The 21,156-nt window shown below is 41.1% G+C and overlaps 1 protein-coding gene across 2 annotated transcripts; it reads right to left on the bottom strand.

Moving 5' to 3' along the window:
- Nucleotides 1-83: 83 nt before the first annotated feature.
- Nucleotides 84-7,254, bottom strand: EIF4A2 (eukaryotic translation initiation factor 4A2). 2 transcript variants are annotated; one of them, XM_080349296.1, is made up of 11 exons: nucleotides 6,994-7,244; nucleotides 5,803-5,848; nucleotides 5,581-5,713; nucleotides 5,186-5,325; nucleotides 3,828-3,996; nucleotides 3,547-3,656; nucleotides 3,277-3,420; nucleotides 2,724-2,861; nucleotides 2,360-2,449; nucleotides 2,041-2,120; nucleotides 84-747 (listed from the first exon to the last, which is right to left on the bottom strand). In XM_080349296.1, the coding sequence occupies exons 1-11, from the start codon at nucleotides 7,020-7,022 to the stop codon at nucleotides 603-605; spliced, it is 1,224 nt and encodes a 407-aa protein (XP_080205422.1). In that variant the 5' UTR covers nucleotides 7,023-7,244; the 3' UTR covers nucleotides 84-602. The 2 variants fall into 2 exon arrangements, with proteins under 2 accessions (XP_080205422.1, XP_080205423.1); XM_080349297.1 differs by lacking the exon at nucleotides 84-747 and adding an exon at nucleotides 783-1,690 and having other exon boundaries at nucleotides 6,994-7,254.
- Between the last annotated feature and the right edge of the window lie 13,902 nt (nucleotides 7,255-21,156).

Below are 21,156 nucleotides of genomic sequence, written 5' to 3'. Positions count from 1 at the left end.
AAATTTTACTGGGTTTAACCCTAACTAAGACAATAGTATGATTGCTTGCTTGCTGGGGCTTAGCAACAGGGTCCAGATCACACTTACCACTAATTAAATACTTTATTGAATAAATACATATGAAACAAAAATGCATTTTAATGCTCTTATAAAAGTTTAGAGATTTTGAAAGGCCTTTCCAATTCAGTCTGAAGTGTAAGTACATACAATAAAGGAAGGTAGGCTAGTTTAACATAATTGGCTGACTTTATACAGCACTTGTATCTTTTAGTCCATAAGTAAATTATTAAATGATAAAGAACATCTAATACAACCACTTCTATGGAACTAGGAAATAAATTTCTAATAAAGAAAAAATTTACAGACCCCATGACTTTCCACCCAACCCCAACAGTCTAACCCTAAAGTGGATAAAGCCAGTGGCTTTCCCCACAAGAGCTCACGACAAAAAGTCGCTTCGCTTATCAAAAATCTGTATTTCTGATCCGTTATGAGCATTGAGACAAGATTCAATATATCCCCAAAGAAAGAAGCACAATGCACGTTGTGAATCGCCTATTCAGCAACAGCGATCACGGCATTCAGACACCTCATCCCAGGGATTAAATGAGATCAGCCACATTCATTGGCATCTCCTCCACTGTAGTATTGTAGAAAGTCTCAATGTCTCGCAGGATCCTCTTGTCCTCTTCAGTGACAAAATTTATAGCCACACCTTTTCTGCCAAAACGACCACCCCGGCCAATTCTGCACAAAGACAAAAGCACATTTCCACACAAGTTAACTACTCTAATTCGCTTCAAACCTTGGCAAGAGCCATTCACTAACTGTTGCTCTTTATCTGCAACTGGCTGGTCTGTGCTCTATTTACAGGGCTTGCTGCTACCAAAGGCACATCTAGGCAGGAAAAACCATCAGTGCCAGGAGCACAGAAGCAGCATCCATCCCGTGCAAAGCAGCAGCAGTTACTCTTTTGGCTGCAAAAAATGTTGTGCTTGGTACTGTCATGTGAAGTCCCAGCTCAGTCTCCCCTCTACTCTGCCAACAGCCCCTACCACTTGCATCCAGTCCCAAATACATGGCATACAAAAAATAAGCCACTATTCAAAAAAATCAGATTGTTCCCAAATCAATCCAAACATATCCAGTAATATGGAACAGCACACACAGCCTGAGAATTTTAATTCAATTTAACTGTTTCCAGTAGGAAAACTTACTGGGTGTTGTTTGTTGTTCTGTTTTTTTGTGTTGCTTCTTTTTAGATCAGAAAAATCCAAGCTTAACATTTTTTGTATAAGTCCAAGTCAGTCACTAAAGCATCACATTACAGTTTAACTACACCCACCTTTATCAGTTCTACCTTCCCACAGATGGCACAATAAAGCACTTGTGAGGTTAAAGCAAGAGGTTAACACCCAAAAATGGCTCACAAAACTTAGTGATTAATCACAACACACCACAAAAGGGAGAATCCCACTGTGGAAGAGGAGCCACCAAGAGCATACAAGGCACACAGAACATGACCACAGCTGGACCCTCCAAACGCAAGGTAGCCCTGCACAACTGGCTTGCTGGGATGCTGAAGGTCTAACTGCAGCACTCAGCAGCAACTGAACATCAGTTGGGACCTACTGATGGAGCTCACACTGCTGCTATGCCAGTAACAGCTTTTGTAGGGGCACTCCACAACCTACTTGCCAAAAAGGCAGTTCAGGAGCTGGTAATTTCTCCCAGATCTCAGCAACCAATAATTGGCCATCACTGAACTTAGCACACTTAGAAGTTTCCCCATTGTTTTACTGTCCAAAAGCTCTGCTCTTCCTCAGAATTGTAGCCGGGCAAGTTAAGGCTTTTTTGAAGCAGAAACACAAGTAGCTTATTTCCTGTTAGCTTATTAGCAGTTACCATATTAATGGATGCATAACCCTCCTTGTTATTGGTAAGGACTAAATGGAAAACCAGGCAAGGTTCTATGCCCATTTTCAGAGGGGCCATGACACTCAGCACAGCTTCACTGCCTAGAGGACAGAACTAACTCACCTGTGAATGTAGTTTTCACGATTGGTTGGCAGGTCATAATTAATCACCAACGACACTTGCTGCACATCAATACCACGAGCCTGAAAAGCAATACGGATTCTTTAATGCAAGTCAAAGGCTTCAGATTTAACTATTTATCCTGTGTATTTGTTGACCACATGGTTAGTGATGAACTACAACTGTGTAGTCCATAGTGGAGCGTAGTCTTTACTCTTCCAAGAAGCTCCAAACAGTTCAGGCTACAAGAACCTTCACTGAAATATGAAGCTTTTGGCACCAGATTTGATGAGAAATGTGTTTGCTGTAAGATAATACTCACCAGCAAGTCAGTAGTGATCAGGACACGGCTTGATCCTGATCTAAACTCTCTCATGATAACATCCCGTTCCTTCTGGTCCATGTCACCATGCTGTAGAATTACAAGTTCTGATTACTACAGTTGCAGTACCTCAGACTGATAAATCTTTAAAAACAAAAGCAATGTATGAAACCTAGCGTCCCCACCTGCCTGGGAATAGAGCAGGCAGGGATAGGAGGAAGCACTTTTCTTTAAGCAGGGGGAACGATAATACAGCACTGCACAGCTATATTATAACTTTCCTGCTTTTGATCCAAATGTATGTCATTATTATTTGGTTTGCAGTATGGCATTTCAGAAGTTATGTGGAAGCATCAGTTCTTACCAGAGCTGAGACTGTGAAGTCCCTGGCATGCATCTTCTCTGTAAGCCAGTCTACTTTTCTCCTTGTATTCAGGAAAATAACAGCCTGTGTAATGGTCAGTGTCTCGTACAAGTCACAGAGAGTATCCAGCTTCCACTCCTGAACAGAACAAAGGTGATCAGGAAATCAGTCACACCACCAACCATTTAGCACATAATAAAAATCCCAAACAAGGAATAAAACTCATAAGCAACAACCAACTAAGCATGCTCTAGTATATAATTGTATTCAGTATGACCTGGAAAGCTAGAACAAGACATCAAGCAAAGATTCTGCATCAACTGTTGCACCAAATCTTCAGACACAGGACACTGGACATTAAGAAAGAGGTCCACCCCAGTCATTTTCGATCCAGTGCATAGTTGTTCTTCTTCCTGCATGTACTCTACTAGCATTATTACAGAAACCAAAGCTCAGCCTTGGTTTCTGTAATTTTAGTACAGTGCTTTAACAAGAAGGTAGGAGAATGTACAATGAACTCTCCCAGCCAGAGCCAAGTCCAACTGATACCAACCTCTCTTTCAACATTAATGTAGAATTGCTTGATACCCTCCAGAGTCAGCTCTTCCTTCTTCACCAGAATACGTATGGGATCTCTCATGAACTTTTTGGTCACCTCCAACACATCCATTGGCATGGTAGCTGATAGCAACACAACCTAGAAGGCATTACCCACTGTCAGCATTTGCCTGGACACCAGTTTTTATTTTGAGAATTCAGCAGTTCTCAGCTACACTGTAATCAAATCCACATCCATCAATTTAACCATGTAAAAGGTTTTTACCTGGATGTTTGTGCTTAGTTTTTGAAAGATCTCATAAATTTGATCCTTAAATCCACGGCTCAACATTTCATCAGCTTCATCCAGAACAAACATTTTGATCCATTTAGGTGCTATTAAAAAAAAAAGTATCTCCTTAAGTTTCAGAATATACTAAATACTTCTATTAACGTCACTTTCCAACACAACTCTGCAATTACAGCAAATGCATTACTCAAGCTCTTAAGGGTGTGATATTTATGTTGGAATTTCATAACCAAGAACAAAATCAAGCTCATACTTACAAAGGTAGCGTCTGTTTAACATATCAAACACACGCCCTGGAGTGCCGACCACAATGTGTGGAGCCTCAGCCTGAAGTTTTTGCATTTCATTGCGAACATTTGTACCACCAATACAAGCGTGGCATGTTGCTCCCATGTAGTCTCCAAGGGCCAGAATTACCTTCTGAATCTAAAATAAAACCCTCTGATTAGTAGCAGTTCCTGGTACACTCAAGATTAAGCTCTGTTATCATTGGTGCTTATGAACTTTGGAAGCCAACAGAGCAAGCAAGGATTTTGCAGCTGTAACAGGTGCTAATGATTTTGCCCAAGTGCTTCTTACTGAAGTAATTCACTGGAAAGTTTAAATCAGAGGGGCACTTCAGTTACATTTTTGTCCCTACTAGATGAACTAACTGAAGTGACTACCATAAATCTGCTATGAAGTTAAACAGCAGGGCCTTCCAGAAGTGAACTCAAGTTTTGAGCTGCTAAGGCTTCTGAAAGTTAAGCACTGCAGGAAGTTCATACAATAGTGTGCAAGTGCACGGCAATATGCCAGGCTTTGAAACAAGTTTCACCTCACCAACATCTTCAGAGTAAAACAGACACTAAGCACTCTGATGAGAGCATCTTGTTCTGCTAAGCTGCTTTTTTTAGACTTCTTTCCTGTCTCAATTAGTGTAGTTTTACTTTTAAGAAAAATCTTCATTATAGCACTTGCATCTCAATAGATACTGCTGAAAACAACAGTTAATTGTATATAACCTATTTTCTACTCTTATTTTGAGTTCTGTTCAACATTTCATCTCAAGACCCTACATTACTGATATAAATTAATCCTAAAAATTGAGTAACCTTTAAGCTTGGTTAAACATTCCCACTTGGTAACACAGAATACAAAGCCTTGAAGGTGAAGCAGACATGCAATAAATATCAGACAGTCAAGAAAATATCACAAAAATAGAAAAACAATCAGTAAAAACAATCAGTGACCACATGTGCACTGCTGTTTTCATGTTGCACAACTGCATATAAGTTCAAATAGCTTCAAAAAGTATGTTTGGTTTCCACTCAGAACACTTGTGCTTTTAATAACGGATCTTGTGTTTTGTTTTTCTGCTGAAGATGCTCCCTAGAACCATACACAGCACAGCAGCAGCTACAGCACACCCTCCACATACAACAATTTTAACTTTTCAAACAGGCAGAGACCTTGTGGGACAGTCAGTTTATATCCCGCATTATTTAACACAAAAAGGGTTCTGAATGGATATTAGCTACAGCCCCTTAAGAAGCCTTTTTATTGTCTCAGTTGTGAAACCTGAAACCTATGCAACACACAAGCAGCTTTTTGTTGTTAACTACACTATCAATACCTGTTGAGCCAGTTCTCTGGTAGGGGCCAATACTAGTGCTTGGGTCTCCTTGAGATCAATCTCCAACTGCTGCAGGATGGAAATAGCAAATGTGGCTGTCTTGCCAGTACCTGACTGAGCTTGAGCAATCACATCATACCCTAAAAAAAGTAGGATACATATTTACTGCTCCCACACAAGTAATTCATGGTGTTAGTTTTATTTCCTTTGAAGTAAGTGATCAGTATTAATAGTTCTCTCCATTTCAGGTCAGTCCCGAAAGATGGTGTACCATCATATCACTTGTTCAAATAATGACTAAAAAGAGGTATCACCGTTCACTAATAAAACAGTGCAAGCATTTTACAACACTTAGTTATCAGATGTTGATACCACCAAATGAATCACCCACGTACCTTTGATGCATGGAATAATAGCTCTCTGCTGAATAGCTGAAGGCTTTTCAAAACCATAAGCATAAATGCCCCTTAGAAGGGATTCTTTTAAATTCATATCATCAAAATTGTCAACAATCTCATTCCAATTGCTCTGCAATAAAGAAAAAAAATAGACAATATTAAATCCAAATCTTATATTCATCAGTGATTGAATGTTCAAGTCAGTGCCCGTGTGCTCACCTCAATGACACCATCGGGGTCCATTCCCTCTGGGCCGCCATGGTCTCTGTCACAAAACAGAACAAGCTGTTAGCACAATGGCAACTAAAATGCAGAAACAAGCTGACACTTTGGCTGCCAAAACCCATGACTTATCTTCCCAGCAGGTGCTTTGGTGTTTTGCCCATTGAGAAAAACTCCTACCCTCTCCCCACTAGCTTGGACGCCACAATCCCAAGTCCTCAGCTCTCAACCTGATACAACAAAAAATTATTGAAGCTTTCAAGTGAGGCTTGCAGGTTGTTTTAGACTGTAGTGAGAAAAAAAAAAAAAAAAAGAAACGCCATAAAAATCCGGCTGAATCACGGGTGAACAGCCTCGCCTGTGAAAAAAGCCAGCCAGCAAAGCGAGGACCGCATGTCCCGGCGTACAGCGCCCCCCTCGCAGAACGGATCTGCTGCAGGCGGGGCTCCGCACGCCGGGCCCGCCGCTGCGGGGAAGGATGGGGCAATGGCGGCCGCCGCGCACTCGGAGCGGCCTCCGCTGCGGCAGGGGGGACTGCGGGGGGGGGAGCGGCCTCCCGGCTCCGCTGCGGGTCCCCCTCAGCCCGCCCCGCCCCGCCGCCGGGAACTCTCGCGAGAGCTCCGCCCCTGGGATTGCGCAAAGCGGAGCCTGCGCGGAGGAGGGCGCCGGGCGATCGCCTGGAGGGCCGCGCCCCTCCCCCCCGAAAAAATGGTCTCGCCATCAGCCGGGCCCGCAAACCCGGGGCGATCCAACGGCGGGAGCCGGGCGGGGGGAAATCGGGTGCGGATGAGCGAGAGTCATTAGAAAAAAAATCCTGAGCAAGACACTCACGCGTTTTAGTTTCACCTTAGCTCAGAGGATACAATGAAATTTTAAAAAAGCATTTTTCTGAGGTAGAGTTTATTAAGAAATATCATCAGGCCAAAAGCGAGCGCCGAGGACTAGAACCAAGCCTCTACTGAACCGCGATTACGCGGAGAGACAAGACCGAAACGTCTAGAAGCGGGAGGGGCCGGGGCGCCAGGCGTTGTCTAACCGCGGCGCCAGAGCCCTCAGAGCGCCGTCTCCAGCGCGCAGGCACCACCCGCACACACACAACGTCCCTTTCCTCTCCTCAGCCGCCCCCACCCACTCCATCGAGCCCCCTCACGAGGAAAGGGCCCGCGGCCTCGGCACGCCGCGCCATACCTGCTATAATCCGCGGAGCCGCCTGACATGTTCCGATCACCGGGTCTGTCCTCAACTGAAAAGGCAAATCCTCCGCCGCGCCGGCTTTATATACCCGCCCCGCTGCCGGACTCGTTTCTCCCTGCTCTGCGCATGGATATACACCTCACGACACAGCGAAAAAAGCGTGAATCGCCCCGAATTGAGCCCTCTTCCCAAGGGGCGCCCCTCATCCCACTGTTTGAGGTGCTCTGGAGGGGGTACCTGAACCACTCGGGGCCACGAGGTCAGGGGAACATGGAACTACTTTTTTCCTCGAGAGCGGAAGGATATTGCACCATTGACGGCGTGACAGCAACACGCCGCTTCCTCCCGCTCCCCCCCCGTCCCCGGGCCCGCTCCTGCGCACGGGGTTTCCTGCCCCGGCCCCTGCTGCAGCACGAGGGAGGGGAAGCATGGCGGGGGCGGGTGGGGGTTCGGGCCCGGTGGGGCGCGGAGGGCAGGCGGCCGGGCCGAGAGGGGCAGCGAGCAGGCCATGCGCAGCGGATGTGGCGGGTAGAGCGGCTCCCTGTCGCGGCTGCGTTTCCTCCGCCATGTCGGTTGTTTTTAAAGCCCCGGAGTCCGGGGCTGACAAGAGGAGAGTGGCGGGGGAAGGCGGTTCCAGGGCCGCGGGACTCGCCCTCTCCGCCCCACACACAGCAATGGCTCCCTCCCCTGCTAGGCAAAACACACCCTGCATCAGCCCTCCTCACCTGGTGTGGGGCGGGAAGGGGCTGGTTAGTGAAGGGGGAGACGGGGAGCGACGGCCGGAGGGGCCGTGAGGTGCCGGGGGGAGATGATGGCGCCTGAGGGGCCGGGGCCGCCGCTCGGGGCTCCCGCCGCATGGGGCTCCCGCCGCTCGGCCCCGGCGGGGCTGGTGCGGAGCCCGGGGCTGAACCGTGCGGGTCCGTCACAGGGGCGCCCGAGGTGGATCATTTCTAAAGCGGGTGAAGGCGTTTTGGGAGAGGATTTGTGGGAGTGGGGCAGGATGGTCCTTAGGGCGCCGAGGAAAACGCGGTGCTGCGATATGCTGCGGTTTGTAGTGTAGCGGCGTCTGCCAAAAAAACCTGTCAAGGCTTGATTTAAAGGTTAGTGCAATCCAAAGTAAAGCAGTAAGGAAAATGTGACTGTGCAAACCGATTTCAGTGAAATGATCGGAGATGCTGCCCAGTGCTTTCATACTGTTGTAGAAAAAAATAAAGATAATTTCAATGCTCTCCTCAGATTTTACAATAATCTGTTAATCAATATCTCTTATGTAGGCAAATAATATAAATTGTAAGCAATAATTTGTGCTAACTTTAATAGATTTGTGTGTGTCACTTCTCAAACCTGTTTCCATAGTGATTATATACGACCAAATGGAGACAGTGCTTGAAAAATTCGACCCTTTACTTGTCTAGAATACTGTAAATTGTCTAGAACCATCTAGAATACCTGTAAAGGGGATCTTTGAGAGACTAAATGTACCTCAGCTCTTCCTATGGTAGCATCTGCTTGGGCAATATTATATGTAGAAATAACGCAATGCTTTTCAATATCCCAGCTAAATTATATAAATGCAGCTCCCCTGTCAGCCCACCCTGATGCTCTCAAGTTTTGTCCACCCATGCTGGGTGGAAAATACTGAGGATGCTGCATGTCTTTGCAGTTTAGACAGTGCCACAATAACCAGATGAATGGCAGCAGTTTGCATTGGATGCATCAACATCTGGTGATAAAAGAAACAGGATGGACTGAAGAAAGAGCATGAGGGCAGGTTTGGGCTGGCACAGTCAGATTTCTTATTAAAAATTACTTCGAGTCTAAATTGAAGAAATAAGACTACTAAATATGTATATATATATCTATTTTTAAAGGATCTCAAACATTTATTAAGCAAGCTGTAGATTTTTTAAAATTTAAATATTGCAATTAGGTCTTAGTATATTTGCAAACCTGTAAAGGATTTCTTGGTATGTGGGCATTTCAGGAAGGTAACTCGTCATTTTCCACAGACTTTAAGCATCTTTTTGAAAAAAAAATAATAATCTCAGAAACAGGTGTCTAGTTTCTCTTTTCCTGTAAAGAAATTAGTGGCATTTCAGATTACCTGTGTATTAATAACACTTTAAAAATTTGGTTTGGACTAAAGTAGCTTTTAACAAGGCTTTTCTGGCTTTCTTTATTGATAATTATAGGAGAAACTGTTCCCTTTGCTCCAACTTGCTGCAAATCTTGTGTTACTCCACTTGACCCAACTTCATCCTGTTCTAAAAATACCCTAAAACTCAGAAAATACTGTTTGTTTGTTTGTTTTTACTATTAACTTCAATCAAGAGACACTTTCTACAATTGGTTTTGTTATTTACTGTCTACTGCCAGCATTTCTTTCCACAGACACTGGGCACTTACAGAGCCAAGTGCTGCTACAAGCTCCCAGTCACCAGCCCTTACAGAGGAGCTTGAAACTTCCCTGGCTCTGAGGATTTTGTTTATCTGTGATTCACATGGTGCTTCAATGTAAAGAAAAGTCTGTGGGCACATTGGTATCACATGGTCATGGCCGAGTTTGGCAGAGTTTGACAAATCTGATTAGTTGTCCGTGTTATTTGCTCTGGTTCATCGTTATTTTAATCCAGTGCTGTAGAATTTGATAGTTCCCAGTTGGGTGGCCTCATCACATGCTCTCTATTTGTCTTGAGTGTTGGAGATTGAAAATATGAAATTAAAATCATCAGTACCCAAGTTAAAGGAATTAAGATGGATGTTCTACCTCAAGGGATATGAAGAGAGGAATCCAGTGTTTCCTGGATGAGAATCATCAGCTTGTTTCACCAAATGAAAAGAGGAAAGAAATTTTGTTTCATTAACTTGGGATAAGCTAAGGATTGGAAACATTGAATCAATCCTTTCTTTTTGTGAAACAAGGTAACAGAAATCCAGGGTTGTCATCCTGGCAATGACCTCAGCTGTACTAGAGTAGACTTTGTTGAGATTTCATACTCTTTAAAACCTCAGTACCTGAATACAGCATTTGAGGAATATCTCTTTGGCTGTATCAGGGCAAACAGCCATTTCATTTGAGATCTCGTAGCTAATTTGTGTATTTTTAGTCGGGTGGTAGCCATGCTCAGCCTGGTATTACCCATGTTCTGAACATGAAGCATCATAGTGAGAGGTATGGAAAGGTGAGATTTTGTCACAGAGAAAATCTTGGATTGACACTGGGATTTGTTACAGCCCCCTGACTTTACATCTGATAAAGCTTTCCGGAGCAGTCTCAACTGGAAACTTATTCCTTAAGGACCAGGTTCATGTTATTAACAGGCAGAAGAGATGCCAAAAATATACTAAATAATATGTTGGTACTACTAAAGATAGGATCCACAGCCACATTTATATGTGAACACTATATACTTCAGTAGATGTCTCCCCAAAAGACAATCCTGGTGAGTCATGAGCTCTTTAGTGAGAGTGAGTATAATTATACATTTATGAACAGGGGGTAACAGATGGACTAGCTGGTTTAGCAGCTGGGTTTCCAGTCATTATTCATGCAGATTGAAGTAAAGAATGATGTATCTAAAGAAAGCAGCATGAGCTGACACCTCCTGAAACCGAGCTCTAGCTGAGCAATTCCTGCTCGTCAATATTCTGGCAAAGGCGATGTCACAGTTTGTGTTAGGAAATTTCAGAAATCTCCTTTTAGAAATCTCATACCATTATTTGAATTTACCATGAACCTGTCATGTACTTCATGGGAAACCTGGAAGATCCCAAGTTCCTCTCCTGCATGTGCAAGTCTGATTCTAGAGTACATACTATGTATTATTTGATTGCCACAACTAGTAAGGCAAAGAAAGTAATTGGGAGTTTATTCCCAGTAGGTCGCATTAAGGATCAAGATGATTTGTTAGGGTGTTGTTAGCAAGAAGTAACGTTTTTCAATTCATCATTCCCGAAGGATCCTGCCTAAACAAAAGCATGCTTCCTCAGTGCTAGGAGTGGATAAGGAAGATTCTGGAAAATCTCCAGGGGAGGGAGTAAGTCCAAATTCCAGCAGTCCCATGCTTGTTATTTAAATACAGTCAGAGGGTTTCATTAATGTTAACTTTTTTTTTTTTTTTTTTTTTTTTGTCATACCACTGAAATGACAATATAAACAAACTGAATAATAAGAATGTGTAAGATGGAGTCATTTAAATGCACTGAGAAAGCTTTGGTTTTATTCTTTAGTATCTCAGTGCAATTTGAAATCCACATTGTGATGACTTTAGTACACTAGACTGCCAGGCTTGCTTTGTCATCCTTTTTAAAGGTTATTTTACAACTTTGTTATGCTTTGACAGATATTTCTACTCTTTGTCACTGCAATCAAACTTGTGTTGTGAAATCTCAATGATGTTCTCATTGAGTCAATTGAAAGTACATCCAGACACAGAATTTTCTCTCCCAGTCAAAGTTTTGTCTCACTGAATAGTTATGCACTAGGCCAATAAGGAACATTTTCAAAAATGCTTAAATGATTTAGGAGCCAAGCACTATAGAAAGCCAGAGGGATTTAAGTTGCTTTAGTTAATTTCATTGTCCCACATGCTCAGTCTATTCAAGATACTCAGGCTTGTGCAGAAGATATAGGGGGGGTAGGACCCTGTGCTGACCAGCTGACTCACTCATCTGAAATGTATACATGGTGGTTTGTGGCTTGTGCTCCCTAATTGCTTCAAGTGCAAGGTTCCAAGGGGTGTTGCTGGGTCAGTTTTTGTGCTCCCTAATTGCTTCGAGCACAAGGTTCCAAGGAGTGTTGCTAGGTCAGTTTTTCACAGTTTTGCTTCTTAGCCTGAGTTCTCTCACTCCCAGTAGGACTTTTTTTTTTTTTCCTTGACGATATTAACTTGTTAAACTGTTTAAGACTAATTTACTTGTTGCTTTTTAAAGAAGTGGCAAAGTTGTGTGAATTCTGTATTTCAGGTCATTCATTAATCTCCTCTTAGAGTCTGGGACTTAAATTCAGACTTGTAGTCACCTTTGTGCCTTCAGAGGTCTCTATGTTATGTATTTCTTACCCTGGAATAATGAAGTTCTCTATGAATTTTTAAGAAATATGGTTTCTCTTTTATACAGTGGGAAAGTTTTTGTAACCTGCTGCTGAAAGGAAGTGGCAGAAACATTCTGAGGTCTTGGAGGAACCTGGGATTCTCAGCCCTGTCACAGAGGGTCAAAATCTAAGAAGTAAGGGAAGTTAAGTACTTCTTATTTTTATAATATGTATGTATAGTTTCATCCAGTGGCCTTTGAACTTGTGAAAAATTTCCCACTTCAGTTAGCATTTCGTTTGGCTTCTAATAAAAAAAGCCAACAACCTAGTGTTAATTTTAGAAAATCAGTATTTCCTTCCTTAGAGCAAGTATGTAAACTAGTATTAGGTCTTTAAATGTGTATGAAGTAAGAAAACAATCATATGGGATCACTTAATGGCGATCTTGTGAATTTAGTAATTATTCTGGTAATAAGAAGAATATTGGCACAATAAAATCCCAACACTAATACTTGAAACAGAAATAATATACTTTTCTTTCTATTGTTTTCCTTGTCATTCAGTCCTCTGCATGCTCTAAAACTCCATGGTTATAGTTTTAGGTCTTGAATGTTCTCCTTGATTGAGTGATTAGATTTTGTCTTGCAGTTTTTAAAGCTTGTAGTCAGGCCCAGGACATGGAGTCTGCTTAGCTCTGTTCTGTGTTGGCTTAAAGACTTCCAGTGTGACCACAGATGTAATTTTAGCACTACAATTGAGCAGATGATGTTTATTAGAGACTTGCCATTGACTTTTATTGGAATGAGAGCTCTTTCTGCACTTCAGTTTTCTCTTCTGTAAAGTGGGAATGATAGTGTTTGTCTCAGAGGTTACATGCAGGGAAATGTTTGAAAAATGTGGAGCTCAGTAATGGTAGGAGGCTTCGAAATCTTTGATAGAAGTTACATGCGTGCTTTCAGGGTAGAGGTTGCTCTTTCTATTACAAAAGTAAAGAAAGTTGGTGAGATTAAGCAGGTGGCAGTTGCTGATAACATCCTGACAGAGTACTGTATTTACATCTATTTTTTAAGTCAATTGGAAGACTTCAGCACTACCACGAACTAGTGCATGTCATATATTTCTGTGAGACAGTCTGCCAAGAACTTTTTTTTCCAATTCTGAAAGAAAGGTAAATAGGAGCCTATGGATTCCTTTGAAGAAAACATTTGTCCTTCTGGTATTGGCTAACCATCTATGTGAGTTATTTATTCTCATGGTTATTTGGTTTGGAGTCCAATGACGACACTTGAGGTTTTTAATTGTTAAGCTGATTCCAGTTGTTTAATTTTTGGAACTGCAACTACAGGCAGACCTATATTCTGTATTTAATTTTGGGTACCTTGTCTCATTGATGAAGGAGCTGAGTGTTATGTTCTTAGAAGGAGGAACAAATGCATGTGAAACAAGCCAAGATGAAAACACCAAAAAGGCCAAACGGTGAGTTTTTTTTAATTTTACAGGAGTATCTTCACAGGACCAAAGTTTGTAGTAAAAAAATCTGTAATATATGTTGTAGATGTCCTTACTTTGATAGATGCCCTGTGTTCTGACTGGTGAGACCAAATGACACGACTCTGTCCTTCCCCATCCAAATAGCGCTTTCAGACATCAGAGCAAGCACACGGTGCTTCAGAGTTGACGTGCAGCACTGTGGTTGTGAGGGCCCATCTCATACCAGTGACAACAAAATGGCTGGATTTTATCAACTGATACAGCATTGCACAGAAAGCCTTCTATGAGTGTCTTACAGGTCCTTATTGTCAGGACATGTAAAATTACTACGCCTGTAAACAGCAAGAGTAGGACATTGGAGAAATTCCTTCATTGTTCTTGAACATAAGCTCTTTCTGTCCATATCCAGCCTTGTGGGTTAACTGGAGTCTCTTCTTCCTTCTCTAGCAGAACATTTTCACCTCCAGAACAATATTTCACAGTTTATAGGGCTTTTTACAACATGTAAATGTTAACAATGAAGATAAATACTTTGTCATTAATAAAATGACCCATGTAGTAAGAAGTATTGCCTCAAGGAAAATCTTAATTTCTACAAAAAGCAAGTTTTCTATTGAACCTTACTTTTTTTAAGAAACTTGAGTCTATTCATTTCTGCAGGTAACTGTAGCTCAGATTCCCTGAGTTTTGCTTCTGTCACTGATACTGGCTTAATGTGAAATTATAGATGAGAAGTTTCAGCTGTGTGTCCTTGTTTCACCTGCCTGTAAAATAGAAATTATAATCTCCTGTCCTGGAAGGATCTCTTAGACTGTAAACTGTTTAAAGCTGGGACTGATTGCTTTCTGTGCTGTGCTTCAGCCTAGAAGCAGTCGGTTCTGGGTGGGAAGCTGAGGTTCTACCTGGGTCAAAGTTTAAAAAAATAATCAAGATACACATTGTGACTTGTTTAATAATTTTTTGTTTGTTTTGTTAATCCTTCTGATATTATTTTGATGAAAAAGTATAAATATTACAAAGCTTTTCTCTTTAACAGCATTACAGTATTGCAAGCTGTTGTAATGATGGGGTCTGTAATGTGTGCCCATGAAGTTGAAGCTGTGAAGTGGGCTGCTAAAACAGTGTTTTGTAACTGTTCTGCTCAGTTGTTTGGGGTTTCTTTTTAGTGTTATGAAGCCTCTGTAGGCCAGTCCTTAGTCCCAGTTGTTTGTGCTTTAACCCATTTCAGAATGCTATTATATATTATTTTGTGTGCTAATTGAATACTATCAGCTGAGACAAAAATGAACGTACACAGTGCAGGATAGTAGCCAATTCATTCTTTTCCTCTCAGGTTGCTCTCAGGAACAGCTGCCCACATTTTCTGGGGTCCTCTGACGCAAGCAAGCTGAACATCCACTGATGCAAACGTGGCCATTCGCTTCTGCCAGCGCAGACAGCGTGCAGGTGATCGTGTTATTTTAGCCAGCAGTAACTGTGGCATCACTGGTGCTAATCCAGAGCATGCTCTTTAACACGTCATGTCACAGCAATTGGCAGTTGCCAAAACCTTTTGTTCTTTACACAACAGGAGACAGAAATGAGAGTTCATGCTGAATTACAGAAATATATTGATTAATTTATTTCAGGCATGTATTGAAAGTGATTTGATTATAATTTACTGGCAATTTTTGGCAATAAATAAAATACATGTACCTCTATTCAAACTTGTTTCATCTTGTGCTAAATACTTTAATTTAATTTAAGAGCTTCCGGTAATAATTGTTTCTGAGTCTTAATGAATTGTTTATTTGCTATCATATTCAATATTTGTTTGTAGCTTGTTCTTATGATTAATTTAAAAGTGGCCAAGTCAGGAAAATCCTAATTTTTAAGCAGGCAGACATTATAGTATTTGGTAACCACACAGGTACTGGTATTTTTTCTTGGCTTGCTCTTTTGTCCTTTGTAGCTTGTGTTACCATTTCTAAATATATTCTGACATACACTTCTCCATGGGTTACAAGACTGCAGATCTTGTGTTACATTGTTCCTTTTATTTCAGCAGGCATTTAATAAACAAACAACTGATTTCATTTATGTGTTGATAACAAATAGTCAATCAATGACAAGATACTTGGAGTTTCAGGACTTCATTTGAATGTGCTATTTTGTGTATCTTCAGTTCTGAGTTTTCTTTATTTTTTTTTCGCATTTCTGTCCAAGAAATCTGAGTTATGGCAAAGATGATTTTACATTTTGTTACTCAAAAGGAATAATCTGATTTCCTTTACTATTATTCATTTGCATTGCTAACATTCAGCTCTCCTGGAAATACAACTTTATACCCCTGGGAACACATTTCTGAAATCAGATTGGAATTATGTTTGTTAAATTACAATCAGAATTGTCTTTGCTAATTTACAGGGCAGACAAGCTGTGTATCTTTATGCAGAAGGAAAGAGAGGAAAGTGAGAACCATAAAGGACTGCTGCCTCAGAGCTGCTGTTGCCATAGAGCTGCTAACGAGGGAAAAAACTGCAGCATGGATTTCTTGTGCTGGTGAAGGTAAGATGAGGGCACAGCCAAGACTGTAGGAAGGGGGAAGGGAGGCAGAGGGAGGGAGAAGAGGAAGAAAGTCTGCGTCCTTGCTGTCTAAAAAAGGAAATTCACTCTCAGTGTTCAGGAGTAGAACTGCTGGTGCAGAAGAACAAAGCTATCTCCGTTGTTTAGGGCAGCAGGAGTGATGAGCAAGCAAGCACACTCCCATGCTTTTAGGAGGAAATGCTGCAAAAGAGGGAGGGAGAAGAGTGACTTATCATTTAGAAAATACTGCTGCTTCAAGATAGCTGATTTTTGATACTACCTTGGTATTAATAATGTTCACCTGGGTAAAGACAGCTGTGAAAAAACTCAGTAGGTAGATAAGCAAGAAGAAAAAGTGGCACTGAAAAAATCAGCATAATCTTGAGCTGGTGAATTCTGTCTGTATGTACTACAGTGTGTCGGCTGTAGCATTCAGCTGGGCAGTGCTGTGAAACCTTTCTCAATGCAGGTGAAATGTTTTTGCAGGAAGATTGTTACGATAAATTGATCTGTTATCAACCTTTTATCAATGATCTTTTATCTTTTATCTATATAGAGGGTTTTTGAGTGAAAATGTTTAATAAGTAACTGAAAAGTATATGTTAGATACTCAAGAATACTGACAACACAACTGATATCAGACATGCTTTCTGTGTAATCTCTTTAATGGAGTGAGTTTTGTAGACTAAGATGCCTGATCGTTGGAGGGTGATCTGCAAAGCACTCATCCAAAAGCTGCTGCTGTTTCTACATCTGTCTAGCGTGTTACGTCTTGCAGCTTTTTACTGTCCTTCACCTGCTCCATCTCTTGGTCTTTTGTCTCTTTCTGAGGTAACTGAACCCACATGCCCTACACAGCAACCTGGTGCACCTGCGATGTGTGCATAGTGGGGCCTTGAAGAGACTGAAACAACCTGTAGAGGCAGTAGTAACACTGTCTTAGCTGTATTGATAGTAGTATGTTGATATTGCTTAACTGCCTGATTGCTGTGTTATTGAGTGTGCTTGGATAGAGCAGCGCTTCCTCATATTTTCTCATTTTGCACTTTATCACCATCTATCAAATGGTGTTTGGCTATTTCTTCTGGAGCTTGTTTGAAGATTAGGTTGAGTGAATTTCTACTATAGCAGCCTATTATCTTGATCAAGAATCAGCAATTCAGGCTGTAAACAAAGAAAATTATATTATGGATTCAGAATATTTTAGCATTACGATCTCTTGCTGTGAAACTGTTATTTTTTGAGATTATAGCACTTAGCTCATACATGCTATTTCCCAATCATGAATGACACTGGGTGACAGATATTGATCATAAATACATCAGTTGCCATTTCGAAGGTACATCATGAGGAGCTGGATGTGTAAAGTGTATTTTTACTAGTCAGACTCATTTTGTCAGACTCATTAGTTGCAGACAGTTTTTCTGCAGTCTTCAGAACCGTTCTTCTCATTTACTGTAGTCCCCAATGCAGTCAGTGGTTGATGACATCCCGTTAAGATTTGCATGAGTCCCTTGAGCCAGCACATTAAGATAAGTCTTAAGCCATGACTGAGGCAACCCTGGCAATAGAAGTGCTTGTGATTTAGTTCAATGTCAGCAGTCGGTTTAGTCATTTCCAATTGTTAGTATCTTGCTGGAGTGAATAATTGTGTTACGACTGAGTTCCACAGAGCATTAGGTGCTGCGTTTCAGAAGAGTTCACTCAGCTTGTGAATCAAAGCAGTTTGGGTTCTTCAGAAATCTGAGATGATTATTCACGCAAGTATGACTGTGTAATAAACACCTCTGTGCAGAGTAACCATTCAAGAAGAAATGGATGGTCCCTATGCAGGACAAAATTTAGTTGCCTTAGTTAAATATTTAGTGGAAAGTTCGTGTTGCAGTCTTAGATCAACGTGACGTAGTTCTTCATTGACAAAATGAGGTAGCCAGAAGCACAGTGTTGCAGATTGACAGGTTATTCTCACAAGCTTACAAATGGTATGTATGTTCATTGGCTCCAATTGATGGTGGCTAATATGTATTTACAGTGAAAAAGAGAAGAGGTATGGTAGTGCTATTACAGAAATGTCTCGGCTAATTAACTGTGTCCAGAGTGTGAAGTGCAGACGCATTATAACCTTCATATCAATGCAGTTCCTATTGTTGGACTGTCAGCTACAACCAACAGACCTACCAACTTCAGTGAAAGTTTCAGAGGCATCTTGGTTGTCTTATGGTGGAAAAATAACTTAATCTGAAGCTAAACAAAGCAGAGGAGTTGTTTGTAAATCCACTAAGCTGTCTGTATATATGTATGGGACTCTGAAGAAAGAGACGATCTTGGAGTTTATGCTTATTTTTCCTGCTACTTCCATCTGGTTTAAATTGTGGGAGTGGTCAAGAGAATAAGGAGGTAGGGCAAAACGCTGCCCACAACACTCCCTAATCTCTGTATCTGGGCCAGGAAAAAAGCTATTAAGCTACCAGTGCTGCTGTGGTTAATGCCAGAACCTGCACCAATTCCCAAAACATCCCAAAGTATGAGCTATTTTGAGGGTTAATGCTGCCCATAATTAGCTTTTTTTCTGCTTGCAAGGTGCTGTTGCACTGCTCAATGTGTGTATCAGCCTCTTCCAAGTAATAGCAATTTTCTACACCTTAGGCTTTGAGTGCTCTAAGGCCTGATTTTTAGAAATGCTGAGTGCCCACAATGCTATTTAAAGGTAATGGGAGCACAGGGTTCTCAGCAAAAATTAATGTATCAGGCCTCTGTGCTCAAACTAGAGATTTCAGTTCAGCAGTCACAAGACTACTTAAGTGATTGGTCTGAATTCTGGATACATTCTGGAACTGATTTAACAAAATACAAATTTTATTTTCTTTGACAATCATATTGCCAACACTTGGTTGATTCCTGGGAAGTCGAGGTATGTCCCATTATATTGCTTGATTTTTATTAATTTTGTGAGCATTACTATTTTAGTTAATGTACAACTAGTAACACAGCTGGCACATAAAAATGAAGAGAATTCGGCTATAATAGAATTACTTGTCTGTGATGTTTTATGTGGTTTGTTGTTTTATTTTTTTTTTCTATTGGATTGAATGGCAAGGAATTAACTTCTGCTGACATGTAAGGATTAGAATAAGAAATGAAATAATGTTACTTTATTGTTCAAATTTCTTTACACGCGTCTGGATTTTTCAAGGTACTGAACTACAGTGTTTTGGGCATGTAGGTTGAAGTCTTTCTTTAAACATGCTATAGGTCTCCCTGTTCTGTTGATAAACATTATATTCCCCCCTTGAAATCAATAATCCTCCATTCTTGTCTACCTCAACTGTTAGAATTTTTTATAGCAATCTAAGTTTCAGTTAAATATATGTCCTCCCTGGATACTCATTCATTCCATGCTTTAATCACTTTTGTTTGTTCACCCCATTTCTGCTCACACAATTATTTTTTCGTTCCAAGCCAAGAAGTCTGTTAGGGCTCCTGTAATAAGTACATCCAGTGGAAGATGGAGAGTTATCCACCAAATTCATACAGTGACCTCTTATCAAAGTGTTTTTTTGCATTCAGGCTCTTCAGTTTTAAAACAAATATACTTCTTTGGCATGACTCTGGATTCTGTGGGGAATTTCGATTCTCTGAGACTTATTTTGAACTGAAACAGCAAGGTTACTAGTTTGCTGTGTGAAACCAGTAATTTAGTGCCTAATTTTCAACTTGCAGATCAGCACTATCAGTATTCATGGCAGAAGAGAAAAGAATCACTATCAGGTTTATAATCCCTGTCACTCCGTGCTGATAGGAGTTACTCCTCTGGAGCATATGTTTGGGTTTTCACTGAGCAGCAGACTGAAACCAGTTCAGGAACAGCAGTAATATTAGTATTCATTGTAGCAAGATGCCTTACCCAATTAGGAAAACATTCACTCATTCCTCCTTAAAGCAGCCTTCCTCTTTTTTTAGAACACAGTAGGAACATGGTGTTATCAATTGCATTTTACCAAATGAACTTCACTTAAAGCTTAAATTAAAGTGTGGAAGCTGAATTATACTAATGTAGTCTTGTAAACGCAGCGGAATTGGGAGTTGTATGTGGGTAGCTGGTCATAGAACTGAAAATATCAATCCCCATGGGTTTTTTTGTACACTAAATTTGGTACAGCTCTGTCCGTATGACAACGGCCATGCACTGTTGTCACTTCTAATTCTGTAGCCATTTAGACCCTTTTTATCCTCAGAGCTGTTATTCTTAAATTGGGAGCAATTATCTTGCTGACTGAGAGATCTGAGAAAAGAAGGAAATAAATGGGGTCCTTATATCTTATCAATTGCCAGTGTTCATCATTAATTCCCCCAATTTTCTGTTGTCAGTGCCGGCACATCTCTCTCCCATGGCTAGTGACACTATGTGAACACTGCATTAGAGGATGATTGGAATTGCCCAGTGTGATTAAAAGGTCGTGTCTGAATTATAGCAAAAATCCAGCAGGCCGTTCCTAGTGAAGCCGAGGAATTTTTCATGCCTCAGTTAAAATACATATTTTGTCTCTTTGTCGCAGATGGAATGAACAAGAGAGAGAGCACATTAAATCCAGACAGCTGCAGAATGGCCATCAGTTTGCTCTGGATCTCAGCAGTATCACGAGCAGGGATTTAATTCAGACATATTTTCATACCCCAGACCCCTAGTTCCGATTATCTATATCAGTAAGAATGCAATTTTTCTAGTGCAGGGCTAGCTATTATTTTTTTATGTTCATGAAATTACACTTAGAACATTATTTATACATCTTGCTCATAATAAGTGACTGGCAAAGTTTTTATGCTGTATTGAGAGAGTTTAATATTTAAAACAGATTGCACAGATGTGGTATTTTTATCTACAGTGTTATTAACCCAGAAGAATCGCTGAATGTTAAACCTCCTAACCCTTTCCTGGCGATCACAAACCCCTTATTTGGAGATTATGAAAAAACAGTGGCAAAAAATCTGCCATCCGCTGGCCAAGCAGAGAAGTGCTCGCAAAGAGCCGCGGTGCACAGAGCAGGGAGCTCCAGCGTCATTCCAGCAAT

This window comes from Nesoenas mayeri, assembly GCF_963082525.1.
Source record: "Nesoenas mayeri genome assembly, chromosome: 9".
Lineage (NCBI taxonomy): Eukaryota > Metazoa > Chordata > Aves > Columbiformes > Columbidae > Nesoenas > Nesoenas mayeri.
This window is presented reverse-complemented; position numbering and strand designations above follow the sequence as displayed.